Source organism: Haliotis rubra, unplaced genomic scaffold (genome assembly GCF_003918875.1).
Source record: "Haliotis rubra isolate DU_JTF1 unplaced genomic scaffold, ASM391887v1 Scf486, whole genome shotgun sequence".
In the NCBI taxonomy this organism is placed as follows: Eukaryota; Metazoa; Mollusca; class Gastropoda; order Lepetellida; family Haliotidae; genus Haliotis; species Haliotis rubra.
This window is the reverse complement of record NW_025767175.1, coordinates 476,325-496,620: the sequence shown is the minus strand read 5'-3', so window position 1 is coordinate 496,620 and position 20,296 is coordinate 476,325. Positions and strand designations below refer to the sequence as shown.

The following is a 20,296-nucleotide window of genomic DNA, read 5'->3' as shown; positions in this document are numbered from 1 at the left end:
AATTTACTTGTTGATTTTTTAAATTAGCAACATAATTAACATTGGAAAGTCAACTGGACACCAGTACAACGTGATATAAAAATTTGCTTGCCTGACAGAAAAAAACACTGGACTGGGACGTCGGGCAATGGGTTATTTCCATCCCTGCATTAGTTGCCTCTTACAAGCATGGGTTACTGAGGATCAATTTTAACCCGGATCTTCACGGGTCCAGGGGATGTCCTCACATCTTTGTGTAGTGAACAGTAAGACTTGAGACCAGTGTCTATCCGGTACAGGGCTGATGACCAGGGCGAAAATAACTTACAAAAATGGGCTGTGCTAGTGTTCAGCTCAAATAGCGGTACAGTGGCACAAGTAAAATCACTTGCCCTGATAATTTTTCCACTATACTGGCCGATTTTCTTGTTGATTTTTTAAATAAACAACATAATTAACATTGGAAAGTCAACTGGACACCGGTACAGTGTGATATACAAATATGGTTGGCCGACAGAAAAAAACACTGGACTCGGGCGTCGGGCAAAGGGTTATTTCCACCCCTGATGACAATCCTGACATATTGGTTCCAGCCCTAGCTGGGAGGCTATTAATTTCAGTTAGATTCTAAGATGTACCTCTTCCTTTCCTTAATGGTTGTTTCAGCCTTGCTGAGGTTCTTCTGCATCTCCTCCAGCTTGTTGGTCGCCGTCTGCTGGTTGCTAAGATACAGGTCCAACTCAGACTGAGCTACTTGAAGCTGAGGGAGAAGAAATCATCCTCAGTACATGTCTCTAATATTCAAAATAATACACAAAACTTGTATTAATACAATTTCAATTTGAAAAAACTGCACTGGTACCAGATTCAACTGGCTTGTGCAGCCTGGGTTTTATAAGCCTTTTTCCCATATGCCTTTTTTCCATTTTGCTTCAAATTTGTACCATGTGTAGAGGATCTATACAGGCTGAATTAAAATTACTTTCATATAGCACAATGTCTATGTTTGCATTCTACACTACACATCTTTGTTATACATATATCAGGCAAAAACATGTCTTAATTTATTGTACATGGTAATAATTCAGGGTTGATTATGATTTTGGTTTGTTGTTTAACGCCACACTAAGCAACATTCCAGCTATAGACAGACGATAGTCTGTAAATAATCGAGTCTGCACCAGACAATCCAGTGATCAACAGCATGAGCATCGTTCTACGCAATTTGATATGATGACAAGTGTTAACCAAGTCAGCATGACTGACCACCCAATCCCATTAGTCATTTTCTACAACAAGCAAGAGTTGCTGAAGACCAGTTCTAACCCAGATCTTCACAGGTAGGTTAATTATGACAATAGATTAGATTATTGCTGAAGTGTAAAAGTGTAGAACATGAAATGCCAATGCTGGAAAACAGACTTTGCTGCAGACTAGTGGACAAGCCCTTGAAGTATTGATGCAGGAAACTGAACCAAGGAAGACATGCACATGGCACCAGGATGTCTGGGAACAATAAGCACCTGTCGGAGGCCAAACTCTTCAAATCTTTTGTTGATGCCTACCTTTGACTTGGTTTCATTGACACTCTTTTGTAAATCCAACAGCTTCTCTTCCTTCCCATCTTTCTCCTCTTGTAGGCCCTGAAACATGTCATAGTAAATACAGAAATGTCCTATTTATCTATATTTATCAAACCACAGCTGCAATATATAAAGTATTTTAGGTGCTAAAACACAACGTCTAACATAGAGCAATCTGTGGCTTGAATTTGAGTTGAGGAAATTCTTTCAACTGATAATGGTCTGTTAACGGGTACTCTGCTGACAATAATATACTCAAGTGTCTTTTGATATCAAATATATATATGCAAAAAGTTTTAAAATCCAAGGCTTGCTGAGGAGTTTTTATCTCATGATATATTTCATTGCAAAGGTCACACAGGTGAGATTCTATTTCACAGAGCCCCATGACCCATCTATTTCTTGAGTCAGTGAGTGAGTTTAGTTTTATGCCCCTTTTAGCAATATTTCAGCAACATCACGGCAGGGGACAACACAAATGGGCTTCACACATTGTGCCCATGTGGGAAATCGAACCTGGGTCTTCGGCGTGACGAGCCAACGCTTTAACCACTAGGCTACCCCACAGCCCCCTATTTCTTGAGACCTCCCACAATCCACCCTTGTCTGTCTTTAGACCCCCCACAATCCACTTGTCTGCTTTAAGACCCCTGAAAACACACCTGTCTGTTTTGAGACGCCCCCACAACCCACCTGTGTCTTCAGACTCTCCACAACCCACCTTTGTCTTCAGACCCCAACAACCCACCTTTGTCTTCAGACCCTCCACAACCCACCTTTGTCTTCAGACCCTCCACAACCCACCTTTGTCTTCAGACCCCCACAACCAACCTTTGTCTTCAGACACACACAACCCACCTTTGTCTTCAGACCCTCCACAACCCACCTTTGTCTTCAGACACACACAACCAACCTTTGTCTTCAGACACCCACAACCCACCTTTGTCTTCAGACCCTCCACAACCCACCTTTGTCTTCAGACCCCACAACCCACCTTTGTCTTCAGACCCCCACAACCCACCTTTGTCTTCAGACCCTCCCACAACCCACCTTTGTCTTCAGACTCTCCACAACCCACCTTCTTCAGTCCTCCACAGCCCACCTTTGTCTTCAGACCCCCCACAACCAACCTTTGTCTTCAGACACACACAACCCACCTTTGTCTTCAGACCCTCCACAACCCACCTTTGTCTTCAGACACACACAACCAACCTTTGTCTTCAGACACACACAACCCACCTTTGTCTTCAGACCCTGCACAACCCACCTGTCTTCACACCCTCCACAACCAACCTGTCCGTCCTCAGACCCTCCAAAACCCACCTTTGTCTTCAGACCCCCACAACCAACCTTTGTCTTCAGACCCTCTACAACCAACCTTTGTCTTCAGACCCTCCACAACCCACCTTTGTCTTCAGACCCCCACAACCAACCTTTGTCTTCAGACCCTCCACAACCCACCTTTGTCTTCAGACCCTCCACAACCCACCTTTGTCTTCCAGACCCCACAACCCACCTTTGTCTTCAGACCCTCCACAGCCCACCTTTGTCTTCAGACCCTCCACAACCCACCTTTGTCTTCAGACCCTCTTCAGACCAACCAACCCACCTGTCTTCAGACCCTCCACAACCCACCTTTGTCTTCAGACCCAACCCACCTTTGTCTTCACAGCCCTCCACAACCCACCTTTGTCTTCAGACCCCCACAACCCACCTTTGTCTTCAGACCCCCACAACCCACCTTTGTCTTCAGACCCCCCACAACCAACCTTTGTCTTCAGACCCTCCACAACCCACCTTTGTCTTCAGACCCTCCACAACCCACCTTTGTCTTCAGACCCTCCACAACCCACCTTTGTCTTCAGACCCTCTACAACCAACCTTTGTCTTCAGACCCTCCACAACCCACCTTTGTCTTCAGACCCTCCACAACCCACCTTTGTCTTCAGACCCCCACAACCCACCTTTGTCTTCAGACCCCCACAACCCACCTTTGTCTTCAGACCCTCCACAACCAACCTTTGTCTTCAGACCCCCACAACCCACCTTTGTCTTCAGACCCTCCACAACCCACCTTTGTCTTCAGACCCCCACAACCAACCTTTGTCTTCAGACCCACACAACCCACCTTTGTCTTCAGACCCTCCACAACCCACCCTCCACAACCCACCTTTGTCTTCAGACCCTCCACAACCCACCTTTGTCTCCCACCTTTGTCTCTGTCTTCAGACTCTCCATGACATCCTTCACTTTTTCTTCCTCCTTGGCTTTGTCCGCTTCTAGTTTTTCCAGTTTTTTCTTCAGACCAGCAATTGCTTTCTCGCTTTCTTCTGGCACAGCTCTCAGTTCCTCGATCTGTACACAAACAGAATTAAAGATTATTAACTGAAATAAGCAAAAATTGCTCAGAAGGTCCAATGTCGAAGCAATCAAAGTTTTGATAAACCAGTAAAAATGATTTTTATTCTATGTCAAGTTCTTATCTTTAAAAACATACATTATCAAAACGCACAGATGATCTAGTTTTACTGCACCTAAACTAGCATAATGATGCTAACTCATAGGGGGATGGTAGGGTAGCCTAGCCAAGAAAAGCAATTGCTCGTCACATCGAAGACAAGGGTTCAATTCCCCACATGTGTAATAGGGTACGATATGTGAAGCCCATATCTAGTGTCCCCTGCTGTGATATTGCTGGAATATAGCTAAAGCCGGGATTCAAACCCATGATCCCAGGTTCCTGGCAGGCAGCTCTGTACAGTATTTGGTGGTGACTAAGAGGATTCACGTCAACTATGTGAATTAAACAATCCTGAAATACAGCTGCATGTTGGTATGACTCAATATCGATGACCATGCCAATATTGTGGATGTTAATCTGACAACATACCGCGATAGTCAGGCACATCTTCTGGAACCTCTAATCATTTAATTAAGAAATGTCACATTGTGCTATCTTTCTCACAAGTTCAGGCTTGCTGACTTGGTTGATGAACATCACGGTAGTTTCCTACATGATGCTCATGATGTCAATCACTGGATTTTCTGGTCCAGACTCAATTATTTACAGACTGCAAATATATACTGTCAAATCCCGATGAGGCGAATCTCTGGGGACCAAGTAATATATTCGACTTATCGATGTATTCGAGACATAGGTATGTCTATGAGGGTAGAAAAATATATGATCCAGTCCTAATTCCTCCGCCTAAGCATGTGTTTATCTAATGATTTCCCTATCACTAATAGGGGCACCTTATCAGTTCAGTCTGATTAGCACAGACAGTGATTTCCGTAAAATCACTAATCTGCCTTTTGAACTCACCCGTCAAAGGCGGAAAGGTGTGAGCCGCTGGTTTGTTAATTGGATTAGGTTTGCTACACCAATCAACTTCTCATTGACTGACTTCGGCTTATGTATACAAGATTGCTGTTGTTTGAATCTCATGGGACCAAATTTTCTGGCAAATTGCTGAATGTCGCATTAAACAACAAACAAATAAAACCTTTTTCGTCTCCTGATCCAGTGTCTTGTCTAGTTTCTTAGCCTTGGCCTTGGAGTGTTTCAGATCCTCGCGACACTTCACATCCTGACGCTCGAACTCCTTGAACTCATTCTTGGTCTCCTCGCACTGCTTCACCAGGGTCTCAGACTCCCTGAAACATACAAGTAGTACATCTACACCAGGGTCTCGTACTCCCTGAAACATACAAGTAGTACATCTACACCAGGGTCTCGTACTCCCTGAAACATACAAGTAGTACATCTACACCAGGGTCTCGTACTCCCTGAAACATACAAGTAGTACATCTACACCAGGGTCTCGTACTCCCTGAAACATACAAGTAGTACATCTACACCGGGGTCTCCTGCATCCACCAGGGTCTCCGTGAAAACATACAAGTAGTACATCTACACCAGGGTCTCGTACTCCCATACAAGTAGTACATCTACACCAGGGTCTCGTGTGAAACATACAAGTAGTACATCTACACCAGGGTCTCGTACTCCCTGAAACATACAAGTAGTACATCTACACCAGGGTCTCGTACTCCCTGAAACATACAAGTAGTACATCTACACCAGGGTCTCGTACTCCCTGAAACATACAAGTAGTACATCTACACCAGGGTCAGAAACATACAAAATTACATCTACACCAGGAATGCACCGCGTACAAGTAGAATTACACATTTGTCTATAATTGGCATTAAATTATTCTACACAAGTATAAGATTTACAAACAGCAAACAAGTGTCACATGTCACATATAACAACTTGAGTCAAAGTCATTGTGAAACATACAGTCAGACACTGGGTCCAGCACCAGACTTCTATCAGACCTTTTTCGAATCTGCCAGATTTGTCAGAGGGTCAGACGCTATTCAAAAAGTGAACACTGCACCAGGGAGGGAAATGTTGTTCTTATTCAAAAGTGAAATAAAAGAACAATGAAGATTTTGAGATGTGCTCATTTGTTCACCAAACACAATAATTTTCTCCAATATGAACACCCCTTTGATATATTTGATGTCTCAGAGGTACAGACAAGCTGCGTATCTGCGTAAATTACGCAAACATTTATGTGAAAACTCAATTCTTACCGAGTTTGTTGCTTACAAGAACGTTTGAATTTTTGTAAATACTCAATATATTTGATCTTACATGCGTACACACAAAACTGTCAAATCTTAGCTAGCGTACTGATAGATAGATAAAATAACTGAGGTGCATTGAGAGGTTCTATTTCAACACATGAACTAGGCAACTTGCAGTCTTTCTTATAGTTTCTCATATAACAGATCAAATATAAATAACATTTAAACTTCATTACATTTTACTTCAAAATACCCAACTGATTTGATTTTTACAATTAATGGAAAATTAGTAAAATCTACCCTTGCAATTGAATTTGAGGTGGCTGGCGTCACCTTCGGTGATTTGAGACGGATGTTTACCGAGACCAGGAAGTGATCACAGTCTCACGGCTTTCAACTCAATCATCTGGCACAGGAAAATTAAGTAGTGCAGGATTAGTTAAAAATTTAGGATACCCAATTGAGATGAACACAAGCAAGTACATAACTCAATGACCCAAAAAGTTATCTGTAGCTCTAATGTCTCTATCTCAAAATTGAATTTAAACAGCAATAATGGATGTATATAACAACAGGGTTCATACAAATTATCACCCATCAAATTTAAGGGCCTTTCAGGGCCAAATCAAGAATTGAAACACATAAGTGGGACCAACCATCAGGGGGAAATAACTCTTATTTATATTGCTGCACTGGGAAAGTTCTGCTTTGCAATGGAGACTAGTTTACATGACTATCATTGCAAGGTGGTTTTATTATGCATTAGTTTCCTGTAAAATCATAGCTAAGCTAAATATAGGGCCTTTTTTAGGTCAAATCACTGGCAATTAGGGTGTTTTCAAGGCTAAAATGAATTTAGATCCTCTTATGGTAAAATGTTGAACTTTTTTTTTTTATGTAAACAAAAAAGGCGGTACAATCATATTGTGGATATTTTGTAAACCCTGTTGTTTTCGAATGCAATTGCATATATATCAAAAAGGGACGACCATAATATGATATGTGTGTGTGTGTGGGTGTGTGTGTGTGTGTGTGTGTGTGTGTGTTTAAGAAGCCGACATATAATAATCAGGGTGATATGGTATTCAAATCAGGAGAGAGTGAGGAGCATGGTGACAGGTGGCGCCGTTTTCCCGCCAAAGCCTGGGGAAGGGAGATGAATCCTGGTAAGTGATTTTACGTCCGCTTTTTTTAAGGGAGCTTCAAAAGGGGATTCAAGTGTTCCACTAGCATTCGGAAGGAAAGGGAGACAAGCAATAAGCATGAGTCAGGATAAGGAAAAATAATTAATCACACAAGATAAGCCATCACATCTTACTTGTATATTTTCTTGTGATCCTTCCCCTTCTCTTTCTTGGCTGCATTGATTTCCTCCAGTTTGGAGTTCACTTCCTTCATGCTATCGTTGATCTTGTCATACTCTTTGGTAGCCTTCTCCTCATTCACTGCACACTCTCCACTGGATAACATACATACATACATAGCACTATTAGCAGTCCTTAAGTTCAGAGAGATTCCAGCCCTGACTGGATAGGCTAATAAATTGTCATTCTTGAATAAAAAATAAAAACCTTAGATTTATATTCATGCTGCACTGAACAATGAAGATAAATAACTATGGATGAGAAGAATTATACACATTTTATAGGGTCAGTTATTTATAACATGTATTATATTATATACTTCATTTTATCTAGACAAAAGTATCAGCCAGCTGGAAATCATGTTCTAAAAGGTGCAAGACAAACAGAGCCTCAGGCAGGAGACAAGCGATTATTTTGAACACTGAACTCTGTCGGTTCTGTAGTCGTTACAATTTACAGATGTATCAATGCACTACAAATTTTTCAATCACAATATAGTAGCAGAGCTCCAGATAAGATTTAGCTTATGTGGGTACTGTACCCACTGTATTTTTTTGGAGTGGGTATTATGAATTTTGAGTGGGTATTTCATTTTCCGTTACCCACTGCTTTCATATATCTGCATATTTCACATATTTCACGTATTTCAGTCATTTTACTCACCTAAGTATTATGTCATTGAGTAAGTTTACTAAGCAGGTATGTTCTGCCTTATGTCATACCGAAGCAAAACCAACTTAAATATAATGGAAATGATTTCATAAAACATCACTCATCCTATACTGACAGTACAACTTGATAGCAATTGATGTCTTTTTCCATTACACGAACGATTTTTATCAATATATTCCGTACGCATTTGTATTAAACTTTTTGCGTATCTGACATTTTAAATGTGTAATTGGTACGCAACAATTATTTTTCAATGCGTAATTGGAAATTTTCTATGCGTATTTTACCCGGATACGCAGCTTATCTGGGCCTCTGTAGTAGATGAGTGCCTATCTATGAACTGATTCAAGTCTGTATTTTGTAATAAGACTGAACAAGTACAAATTCTATGTCTTGTATTAATAAAGCAAGAGATTTCCTTGTATTGTATGGCAAGAAACATTCTATATCAGCAGTCTCTAGTACAAAACTGTAAGAACAAACCTAAATACAGCACAATGTCTTTGAATGGCATTTAGAAGTGATACACATAAGGAAGAGAGTTTTTATGGGTGTGGACTTCTTTATTATTTACCTGATGAAGGAGAAAGGATATACTCCGAAACGTGTTCCTCATAATAAAGAAGTTGACATCCATAAAAGCTCTCTTCCTAAATAAAGCAGTCATGCAAGTTAATTAGGAACTGGTTGATAAACAACTTGTTCATGTTGTTAGCTGACTGACAGGAACATGGAGAATATCATACAAAATCGGCACACACTGTGTCTCACCCTACACTTTATCTTGCCTCACACATAAATGTCATTTTCTGATTGGGTGAGTGCTCTTCTATTATTTTCAATGTACCCCTCTTGCAAGTGAGTAACATTTTCTATGTACCCCGCTGGAAATGCCGAACTCATTTGGTACTTTGTAGTAGCAATTCTTTATCTCGAATAACATTGATGTACGGAAATTACCGATGTTCTGCGAATGCAAATCAATGGGAGAGAGATGACTCTAAATTTGTTTTTCTTGTCGTCTTGTCCTCCATACTATGATCCGATACCCATGCTTCAAACAGTTCAAAATTCCCATTGAGGTGTTCAGTAAGATAAATACGTTGTTCACTGGTCCCTCGGGACCTATGGGTTGATGTACCCTCGATGTTTCTTTATGTTCTCCTCGCCCTTCGGGCTCAGGCAATATAAACAAACATCGATGGTACATCAGCCCATGTCCCCCTCGAGACAAGTGAACAATTTATAATGTATCATGGCACCTCTAATCTGTCAAATTGAAACAGCAACCTTCCTCAGGGCTCCAGATAATTTTTCAACATCAGGGAGTACGTACTCCTTATTTTTTCAATATTGGAGTACTGGATAAACTTAAGAGTACAATTTGAGTACTGAATGGAATTTAATGGCGTGTCAGTAATCTTGTGTTTCGTTTATTATATGCACCACAATACTGCTACTCCTGTGTAAACAGGTCAATCTACAATAAAACAACACTCTTTCAGATAAATATACGTCTGTAAATGATTCCAAGACCGTACACCATTGCTGTGGTGCGTATGTGCTACGTTTTCTAAATTATTTGCTACCGTGTCGTGCATATTTTTTATCCGTACATACGCCGATACGGCCCTTATCTGGAGCCCTGCTTCCTGTTTATGTAAAGGATGTACTAATAATGCTAACACAGTGTAGATGTGACTAGAATGGGACTTAACAAACCAGTCATGGTTTAGTCACCTGGTCCCCGTTTCACAAAGCTCTCGTAGCGCTACGACTATCATAAGTCAATGTTAGAGTATAGGAAGTAAGAATACTACGAGAAAAGTTACGAGATCTTAGCCCTGGACGATGTCTTAATCATGCCGATGTTTACTTTCAGATTATTTCATTGAAAGCTATGTTAAAATAACACTGACTTTCAGAACACAACTAAAAAAAAAATGCAACTGTTAACTAAACAAAATACAATTCCCAAATTGTATTGCCAAGAACGTTTAGTTTGGAACCCTGGATAAATGCCTGAGTGATCAAGTTTGGTTTATCAATGCCTTGAACAGTATTTTAGTTATATACAGGATGTAAAAGATTAAAGTGACACACTTGGGAGCATAATCAGTGCAAAGCAAGATTCAAAGCAACACGGCAAACTGCGACACCCTGGAAGTGAGCAAGTTTAGTTTTATGCCAATTTTAGGAATATTCCAGCAATATCCCGAAGGGGACACCAGAAATGGGCTTCACACATTGTACCCTTGTGAGGAATCGAACCCAGGCCTTCGACATGATGAGTGAACGCCTTAACCACTAGGCTACTCCACCGCCCCCTATTCCCTGGAAGTTGTTCCACTCACATGTATTTTTGGTACAGCTTGTTCTTCAGCTTCACGATACTGTTCTCCATGGTGAGGAATTCCACGGCTTCATTCTTAGGACCCTCCAGGTCATCCTTCTCTTTCTCTACAGCCTTCACACGATTCAACTGAAAATAAACACAGGAAACGTCTTGGATCCCTACATGAATTCAACTCATTATTTGTGATCGCAACAATCAAATGTTCATGAAGTTTCTAAAGGTGAGAGGTTTTACTTGGATTCAGGTGTTATTTATTAAAACAAAAAATGCAAACTAGAATATATCCAAGACAAACAGGATAACAGTCAACATTCTTGTTTGTATGTTTAATATAACAATAATATGGTCACTGGTCATTGCCGTGACAAATGAGTGAGTGAGTGAGTTAATATTTAACGTCACATCGGCAATATTTCAGCCATATCGTGACGAGAACATTTGATATTAAAATGAAATATATGTATATTGTAAAACACCTGCCGACTCTTTTAGCAATATTAATTCAATATCACAGCACGGAACACCAGAAATGGTCTTCACACATTGTACCCATGTGGGGAATCGAACCCGGGTATTCAGCGTGACGAGCAGTCGCTTTAATGATTCATTAGGCTACCCCACCGCCCCCTTTCAACATGATCAAATCATGACAAATTATGTACGTTTTAACAGTAAAACAACTAGAATATCACAGATATGTATGTAAAACTAGTAATTAATCTAAAACGTTTTAACTATAGGGAAAAACAATACACTATAAAAATGGGCTATAAGTCGCCAATAACTGAAGGTAGATCACCATACCAGGGACCATGGGGACTTACATTACTTTTGCTACCTGCATGGACCCTAGTTGGATTTACACCATCCCCACAGCCATTGGCGACAGAAGAGAAATCTAGCCATAAATTAAAAGCACAAATATTCTACGATAAAAAACGTGGCAAGCCTAAATTTACTTTGAAAGTTTTTGGATCTTACGTACCCTCCCGTGACAAATGACACTGACAACATGAGTGAGTGAGTATGGTTTTACACCGCTTTTAGCAATATTAATTCAATATCACAGCACGGAACACCAGAAATGGTCTTCACACATTGTACCCATGTGGGGAATCGAACCCGGGTATTCAGCGTGACGAGCAGTCGCTTTAATGATTCATTAGGCTACCCCACCGCCCCCTTTCAACATGATCAAATCATGACAAATTATGTATTTCTTATTGTGTAAATTGTAAATTCAGCTATATATCTACTCACCAGCATAATACATCCTCTCCTGGCCACTGCCTGAAGTCAACTACCTGTGCCCTTCAATCAGTCTAGTCCACTCAGTCGAGTCCAAGCTAATCAGTATCCAAGCCCATCTATTGTCTTTCTATTACAGTCCAGGTGTTATCAGGTCAGCTGCATTCTAATACTCCTTAATGTTTTAATCTTATATTCTACACATTTTATGCACATATTGTCTAGTGTGTCTCGTTGGCCATCTGGCCTGGTGTCTGTATTTTTCTATGTCTTTTTACCAATGCCATTTTTGACATGTACATTCACGTGACACATAAATAAACTATTTTGTCTGTCTGTCTGTCTGTCTGTCTGTCTGTCTGTCTGTCTGTCTAATAGCCTTATCATCAAACCTAACTTGTGTCATCAATGAACATATCGAATAATTGTTATTGTATTCATTACTCAACAAGTGAGCATCACATGAACATTTTCACCCTACCTTCTCAGCTCTCATCTCGCCGAGAGCCTCAACCCTCTTTGACAATACTTCAATGGGTTCCTTGAAACGGTTACTGCCGATGATGTCCTCCAGAAACTCCAGCATCCCGTCTTCGTGTTCTGTGAGTGCCTTTGGCTTCATCATGGCTATCTGCTCCACCTCGCCCTGCACACAAACAGATGGAATCATTGGGGCAATCATTTCAAACTTGTTCAAGTTGAATTCAGTCAAACATTGCTGTTGTTACATTTGTCTCAAGCTAAAAGTTGGGTCCAGTGTTCACGGTAAGAAAAAAACCTTTGTGTTCCTAAAATGCACAGCCCCAAGTATCTTGCGTGTGCATGCACCACAGATGTATGCCTGAGCTAGAGTGCGGCAAGATCTCTAGACAGGTGCGGGGTCTCCCCCGTAAACTTTTGAAATTTAGACGTCATTTTGTTGCATTTTAGAGCATGTTGTCATCATTAGCAAGTTAAATTAGCTGAGAGAAACTATATTTTATTTAGTTGTTTCCTTGGGGAAAATGTTTTTCGGTTACTTGTTCCCAGAACACAAAATGCTTTGCGCGCAAAACACGCAGGTAGAAAATATTTGCGTGAAGCGCACAGGTTTTTGTGTTAACAAGAACACTGTGGGTCTCTTATTATACCCATATATTCCTTATTTTGTCATCATTTTGCAGTTGTGTGTTTTGTGTCAAACTTTGGACAACTTGAAATATTTACAAAGGTCCATTCAACCACTTTAACTGTCAGTGTTTGAAATTTAGGAATAAATGCATGATATACGTGTTATACTGAAATTAGCTTATCAATATATTTACAAGTCATGGGGATCTTTAGCATTAAAATAGAGTCGCAGGGTGACAACAGCAAACAAAATACAAAGCCTGCGTGATGCCTTGTGCTTATAACAGAAGGTCACTTCCTTGTTTGGATCCAAAATTTCCAAAATCTAAAACCGTGGCTACAATGAAGTCTAAAATGTTCAACATGCAATGCTTTATTAACTTCAGTGAGATACAAAACCAGCAAACCTGTAGAATGAGGAAACGATTGTGGTCGAGGTCTATGCCACTAGATCTGAGAAACTTGGCCACTTCCTTGTACGTGGCTCGCTTCCCATCCACAGAATAGCTGGAGCTGTTGTCCTTCGATGCTGTACGAGATACCACAAACTTGGAGTTGGGGACAATCGTATATTCATCATCTCCTGGCTAGAAAAATAACTCAAACTCAATTTTTCCCCCAAGAAAGACGTAAGATTCCTGAATAATGTTCAACAGGTTTTTTTATGAGTTGTCTAAACATGTCAACACATGATAAAAGCTATTCTGGTTAATAATGGAATATAATGAGGGAATATTCAGAAATCCTGTCCTCGAAAGTTTTGAGTGAATACGCAGCAGTTGATATAGATAACAGGGAAATGTTTCTTTTTTTTCAAACGTGTCACAGGGCACTCACAATGATGACAAGGTGTTTCCTTAGGAGCTAACTAGCCATCGGCTTTCTTCTAAAAATGCAAAATTTTCTACTATAACCCCTGTATCTATGATCCTCTGTAAGTGTACTACTGTCTACTAACCCCTGTATCTACGATCCTCTGAAAGTGTACTACTGTCTACTAACCCCTGTATCTACGATCCTCTGAAAGTGTACTACTGTCTACTAACCCCTGTATCTACGATCCTCTGAAAGTGTACTACTGTCTACTAACCCCTGTATCTACGATCCTCTGAAAGTGTACTACTGTCTACTAACCCCTGTATCTACGATCCTCTGAAAGTGTACTACTGTCTACTAACCCCTGTATCTACGATCCTCTGAAAGTGTACTGTTCCCTGTATCTTTGATCCTCTGAAAGTAACCCCTGTATCTACGATCCTCTGAAAGTGTACTACTGTCTACTAACCCCTGTATCTACGATCCTCTGAAAGTGTACTACTGTCTACTAACCCCTTTGATCCTCTGTATCTACGATCCTCTGAAAGTGTACTACTGTCTACTAACCCCTGTATCTACGATCCTCTGAAAGTGTACTACTGTCTACTAACCCCTGTATCTCTAATCCCTGTATCTACGATCCTCTGAAAGTGTACTACTGTCTACTAACCCCTGTATCTGACGATCCTCTGAAAGTGTACTACTGTCTACTAACCCCTGTATCTACGATCCTCTGAAAGTGTACTACTGTCTACTAACCCCTGTATCTACGATCCTCTGAAAGTGTACTACTGTCTACTAACCCCTGTATCTCACGATCCTCTGAAAGTGTACTACTGTCTACTAACCCTGTATCTACGATCCTCTGAAAGTGTACTACTGTCTACTAACCCCTGTATCTACGATCCTCTGAAAGTGTACTTCTGTCTACTAACCCCTGTATCTACGATCCTCTGAAAGTGTACTGCTGTCTACTAACCCCTGTATCTACGATCCTCTGAAAGTGTACTACTGTCTACTAACCCTGTATCTACGATCCTCTGAAAGTGTACTACTGTCTACTAACCCCTGTATCTACGATCCTCTGAAAGTGTACTACTGTCTACTAACCCCTGTATCTACGATCCTCTGAAAGTGTACTACTGTCTACTAACCCCTGTATCTACGATCCTCTGAAAGTGTACTGTCTGTCTACTAACCCCTGTATCTGACTCGATCCTCTGAAAGTGTACTGCTGTCTACTATCCTCTGAATCTACTAATCCTGTATCTCTGAAAGTGTGACTGTACTACTGTCTACTAACCTCTGAAAGTGTACTGTCTACTAACCCCTGTATCTCCCTCTGAAAGTGTACTACTGTCTACTAACCCCTGTATCTGATCCTCTGAAAGTGTACTACTGTCTACTAACCCCTGTATCTGTCTACGATCCTCTGAAAGTGTACTACTGTTTACTAACCCCTGTATCTACGATCCTCTGAAAGTGTACTACTGTCTACTAACCCATGTATCTACGATCCTCTGAAAGTGTACTACTGTCTACTAACCCCTGTATCTACGATCCTCTGAAAGTGTACTGCCACTGTACATGTGGTGATGCCCTTGTGGTTCTCACTGTTATGGATGAGAACACTGATCTTCTTCGATCGTATCTTATTTGCCCGATATCCAAACACGAACAACATGGAATCTATGACATTGGACTTTCCACTGCCATTAGGTCCAACAATTGAGGTGAAACTCTGCAAAATAACAACAGATTTTAAGAAATGAAGCCCATTGTAATTCAAGACAAAGGCACATAAGTACAAAAGCAGACATACGAATACACAGAGCTATCTAGAAAGTGGTCATGTGTGGATATTTATTGTTAGCAGAAAGAACGATGATTTGGGGATTGAGTTCTTCTGGCTTCCAACACATGCATGGTAGGGGAGAGAAGGGAGGAACCTACAAAATGAGGTTTCTATCTGTAAAATATTTTTAATAGTGAGTGAGTAAGTTTAGTTTTACACAAAGTGTTTTAGCATTATTTCAGCAATATCATGGATAGAGACACCAGAAATGGGCTTGTTACAATTGTCATTAGACAGTTTCAGCAGCAGAAAAAAATGCACACCCCAAGGAAGACCTCTTCTGAAAAAGAATTAATAGTTAAAAGAAATACTTAGTAAAGTGTACAATGATAAAGTGCACAAGTTTAACCAGTCTCCTACCTTGTGGAAAGGCCCCAATGTTTGCACTCCAGCATAGGACTTGAAGTTTTCATTCACAATGTGTGTGATCATCAGACGTGGGCCGTTTATGTCATATGTCGCTACTGACTCCGGTGCATTCGGAATCTCAATAGGAGCAAAATCTGAAGAAAACAGTGTACTGGCTCATTGAAGTCTAGCGAGTGAGTTTAATTTTATGCCACTTTTAGCAAATATTCCAGCAATATCACAGTAAAGCCAAAGGTTTGACAAATAGTATCTGTGACAAGCAAATGCTATAACCACTAGGCCTCTGGCAGTGAGCATGATCATTCTTCGCTTTTAGCAATATTAAAGCTAAATAATGGCATGGAAAACCAGGCAATGGCCTTACACATTGTACCCATGTGGGGAATTGAACCTGGGGCTTCAGCATGACAAGCCAACGCTTTAACTATGAGGCTACCTCACCACCCTGATTCAGGCAGTGAGTGTGGCTACGCATTGCTTTTAGCAACATTCAAGCAGGGGACACTAGACATGGGCTTAACACAGGGTACCCATGTGGGGAATTGAACCTGGGGCTTCAGCATGACAAGCCAACGCTTGTGAGGCTACCTCACCATCCTGATTCAGGCAGTGAATGTGGCTACGCATTGCTTTTAGCAACATTCAAGCAGGGGACACTAGACATGGGCTTAACACAGGGTACCCATGTGGGGAATTGAACCTGGGGCTTCAGCATGACAAGCATAACGCTTTAACAATGAGGCTACCTCACCATCCTGATTCAGGCAGTGAGTGTGGCTACACATTGCTTTTAGCAACATTCAAGCAGGGGACACTAGACATGGGCTTAACACAGGGTACCCATGTGGGGAATTGAACCTGGGGCTTCAGCATGACAAGCAAACGCTTTAACAATGAGGCTACCTCACCATCCTGATTCAGGCAGTGAGTGTGGCTACGCATTGCTTTTACCAACATTCAAGCAGGGGACACTACACATGGGCTTAACACATTGTACCCATGTGGGCAATTGAACCTGGGGCTTCAGCGTGACAAGCAAATGCTTGTGAGGCTACCTCACCACCTATTATATCATATGGTGCTAGTAAACTAATCAAACAAAGAGAGATGAATCCAGCATTCAAACCAAAGGCCACTTTGGCCAACATCAAACAGCTTATTGATGCTGAAATCTATCTAGGGTTCTATGTGAAGTGAGTTAGGTTCCATACCTTTCAACAACATTCAAGTTCTATCATGATGTCAGCTTGACAAGGGAGGAAAGCCTAAAGTGATTAAAGTCACACTTTGGTTACCACCCCACCTCCCAAACTAGGCGTTGTTAATTAAATGAACTGGGAATGGAACCAAAACAGATGTGTTTCTGATGTGCCCAGTGAATTTCCACACCTTAGACAACAGCTTTACATGTACCATCCATCTCTCCACAACAATGCACCCTTGCAGCAAACTGGGGTAAAAATCATGTTTTTTTCAAAATTGTATTATTTCAAAAAAGGTATGATTTTCATAATATTTTAGCAATTGAAAGTTTTTAAATCTAGACATTTTACTGCCAGTTGCAGCAGACTTGTTGGTCAATGTTGACACTGAGCTAGATAAATTCTAAGCATGTTTAAACACTTATGACCTGTTGTTTCTATGGTTACTACTGTGGAGATGGAACAGGGTTCCCACAGGCATGGCATACCATTACCAAAATTCCCTGACTTTTCCCTCACTTTCAGAGAAAAGCCAAAACTCCCTGACTTTTCCCTGACCTGTGGGAGCCCTGTGGAAAACATTTGTGACATATTTCATTTTTCTCAAAGTTACATACCAGCAGGATTGAAAACACGAGAAGCACTTGGAGTGGGTGGAACACTCTGGTCCACCTCCATAGCGTCTTGATCTTCCGCCATGCCTGAAATCAGTGAATTAGTAAATAAACCATAACAAAAATAAAACACACACTGATCAATATTTGCAACAAAAGGTGTACACAAATCAAAGCTCATATATTATGAATACTCAAGGGTGTATCATAGTATTACTTAGGAAAGGACCATTATTTGCATCTTAACACGTTGACTGCCTATCACGAGCATACTGGTGTTATCAAATGTAACAGAATTTGCTTGTTAGCTACATCAGCGGTATTTTAAAACACATGTTGGCAAAATAGCCACAAGAAGCGGTAAGAGTTCCACCCTAACCCCTGCTTGGAATCATAATGTATTCTATTTATTATGTTTATTTCAAGGGGTTAGGGTTTATATTTAGCATTATGTTAGGTTTAGGGTTAGGTTAGGCTTTCTATAAAAAACATCTATTCTTACTATAAATCTTTGGCATAGAATGATAAAAATTGGGGGTTACGGGCAGAAATCTTTCCAGTATCACTTCACTGATCTCTCGAGAATTCTCTAACTTGGTTTGTTGTGTTAGGGTCAGGGATGATTATCCCCAAACCTTTAACCTGGGATCCTTTGACAAAAACTGTTGGTGAACATATTCTTTAGCGGACCCTCTGTTTAAAACTTCAAAGCCAGCGGTTTTCCAAAACAAGCGTTACCGATGGAAGTTAAACTCAACAAAAGTATGAAAATGTTTACCTCAAAACGATTACTGGGTGTTGAACATAGACAATCAATTATTAACCTAATTTTGGGCACACTAATTTTCTGTCATCTGATTTAAAGTGTCCATAACTCGACCCAGGACCAAAACACTCACAGCTGAGTGAAACTGGAGTCTGCGGAAACGTAAACACTGTCGCTTGAGTTTTAACCTATACAAAAGAAAACAACTGTTTCTCAAACAAATGATGTGGAAGGCAGTGATGTGTATCTCAGAATAACTATGAATGACAAATATTTAAAAACAGTGATAAAGACGTTTAGGATGCATTACCTATCGTGTTTTCGTAATGTGTTGTCAAAACTGGCGCTCAAACGTTTGTCGCCGGGCCAAATAATTTACTACAAGACGATTGGTCCAAAATATTCATTAGCCTCCCCCATTGTAACCCGGAAGTAATTGTAAGGTCAAATCGAATTGCAGGTGTTCCCAATCTACTGGATGTTAGTATGTGTTGATAAGATTTGCGTCGAACAGCTGCATTTGGATCTGCGTGACTGTCGAGTCTTGGTCCAAATGAAATATGTAACGATGTGTTGAGATACAAGATGATTGCGCTCAAGAACCGGCAGATGAAATTACCTATCAAGAAAATGCGACAAATTGTGATAATTATTCTTGTTGTTATTATCGTTGCGGGTAAGTAGCAATTTGTATTTCTTGATGACGTATTAGTAATTAGATTGATGAAGTTTAGAGATACCTTGGAGCAGTTGCAGAAACAACACGATCCAAATATAATGTTCCTCACTGACTTCCATCAACTGCAAGGAGACGTCCTGGTTTTGGAAATGTCTCGTGAATTTCTCATACTTTTTAACAGCACGTTTCAGCTAACAGTTTAAATGCACATACAGGTAGTGGTTCTATCGAATGACTTATGAGAACGCTTTCATTATGTGTGTTTGTGTTCAATGTGTTTGTAATGAATGTGTAATAAGAATTTGTTATATAATCCTGATACAGTAGAGGGCAATAATAATAATTAAAAACATATATAATAACAAATGTGGGCTAGAATGCACTTTACCAGGCGCAGCCCTCGCTGCTCCCTTTACGATCTTTAGGGTTAGGGTATGGCACCCTTTACGATCTTTAGGGTTAGGGTATGGCACCCTTTACGATCTTTAGGGTTAGGGTATGGCACCCTTAACCATCCTTAGGGTTAGGGTATGGCACCCTTTACGATCTTTAGGATTAGGGTTAGGGTATGGCACCCTTTACGATCCTTAGGGTTTAGAGTTAGGGTATGGCACCCTTTACAATCCTTAGGGTTAGGGTATGGCACCCTTTACTATCCTTAGGGTTAGGCACCCTTTACGATTCTTAGGGTTAGGCACCCTTTACGATCCTTAGGGGTTAACTAATCGGGAAAAGTGCGCCCGGTAAAGTGCAGTACTCCGCAAATGTGGTGCTTGCATCACACATAAGCTGTCACCAGGGTCCCCATTGTCCTTTAAATTGTGTCGTTGGTTTGCTATATACTGATGTCATCTTAACACAGATCGGGGCGGTGGGGTAGCCTAGTGGTTAAGGCGTTCGCTCGTCACGCCGAAGACCCGGGTTCGATTCCCCACATGGGTACAATGTGTTAAGCCCATTTCTGGTGTCCCCCGCTGTGATATTGCTGGAATATTGCTAAAAGCGGGGTAAAACCAAACTCACTCACTCACTTAACACAGAACAGGAATGTCCCCAGGTTCTCCACCGAGAACACATCCCCTCT

General features: G+C 40.8%; 2 protein-coding genes across 2 annotated transcripts in view; one reads left to right on the top strand and one right to left on the bottom strand.

Annotated features, from left to right (window-relative positions):
• Positions 1-18,897, bottom strand: part of LOC124291219 (structural maintenance of chromosomes protein 4-like) — a 41,316-nt gene extending 22,419 nt beyond the window's left edge. The window contains exons 1-12 of the mRNA XM_046728162.1: positions 18,844-18,897; positions 17,771-17,854; positions 15,943-16,085; positions 15,274-15,468; positions 13,319-13,498; positions 12,283-12,447; positions 10,552-10,679; positions 7,480-7,620; positions 5,069-5,219; positions 3,774-3,917; positions 1,545-1,622; positions 618-739 (exon numbers count right to left, since the gene is read on the bottom strand). Coding sequence (XP_046584118.1) covers positions 618-739; positions 1,545-1,622; positions 3,774-3,917; positions 5,069-5,219; positions 7,480-7,620; positions 10,552-10,679; positions 12,283-12,447; positions 13,319-13,498; positions 15,274-15,468; positions 15,943-16,085; positions 17,771-17,852 — 1,529 coding nt within the window. The 5' untranslated portion in view covers positions 17,853-17,854; positions 18,844-18,897. The remainder of the gene's footprint in view (positions 1-617; positions 740-1,544; positions 1,623-3,773; positions 3,918-5,068; positions 5,220-7,479; positions 7,621-10,551; positions 10,680-12,282; positions 12,448-13,318; positions 13,499-15,273; positions 15,469-15,942; positions 16,086-17,770; positions 17,855-18,843) is intronic.
• Positions 18,898-18,976: 79 nt separating this feature from the next.
• Positions 18,977-20,296, top strand: part of LOC124291210 (UDP-glucuronic acid decarboxylase 1-like) — a 56,454-nt gene continuing 55,134 nt past the window's right edge. The window contains exon 1 of the mRNA XM_046728146.1: positions 18,977-19,209. Within this exon, the coding sequence (XP_046584102.1) occupies positions 19,119-19,209 (91 nt within the window). The 5' untranslated portion in view covers positions 18,977-19,118. The remainder of the gene's footprint in view (positions 19,210-20,296) is intronic.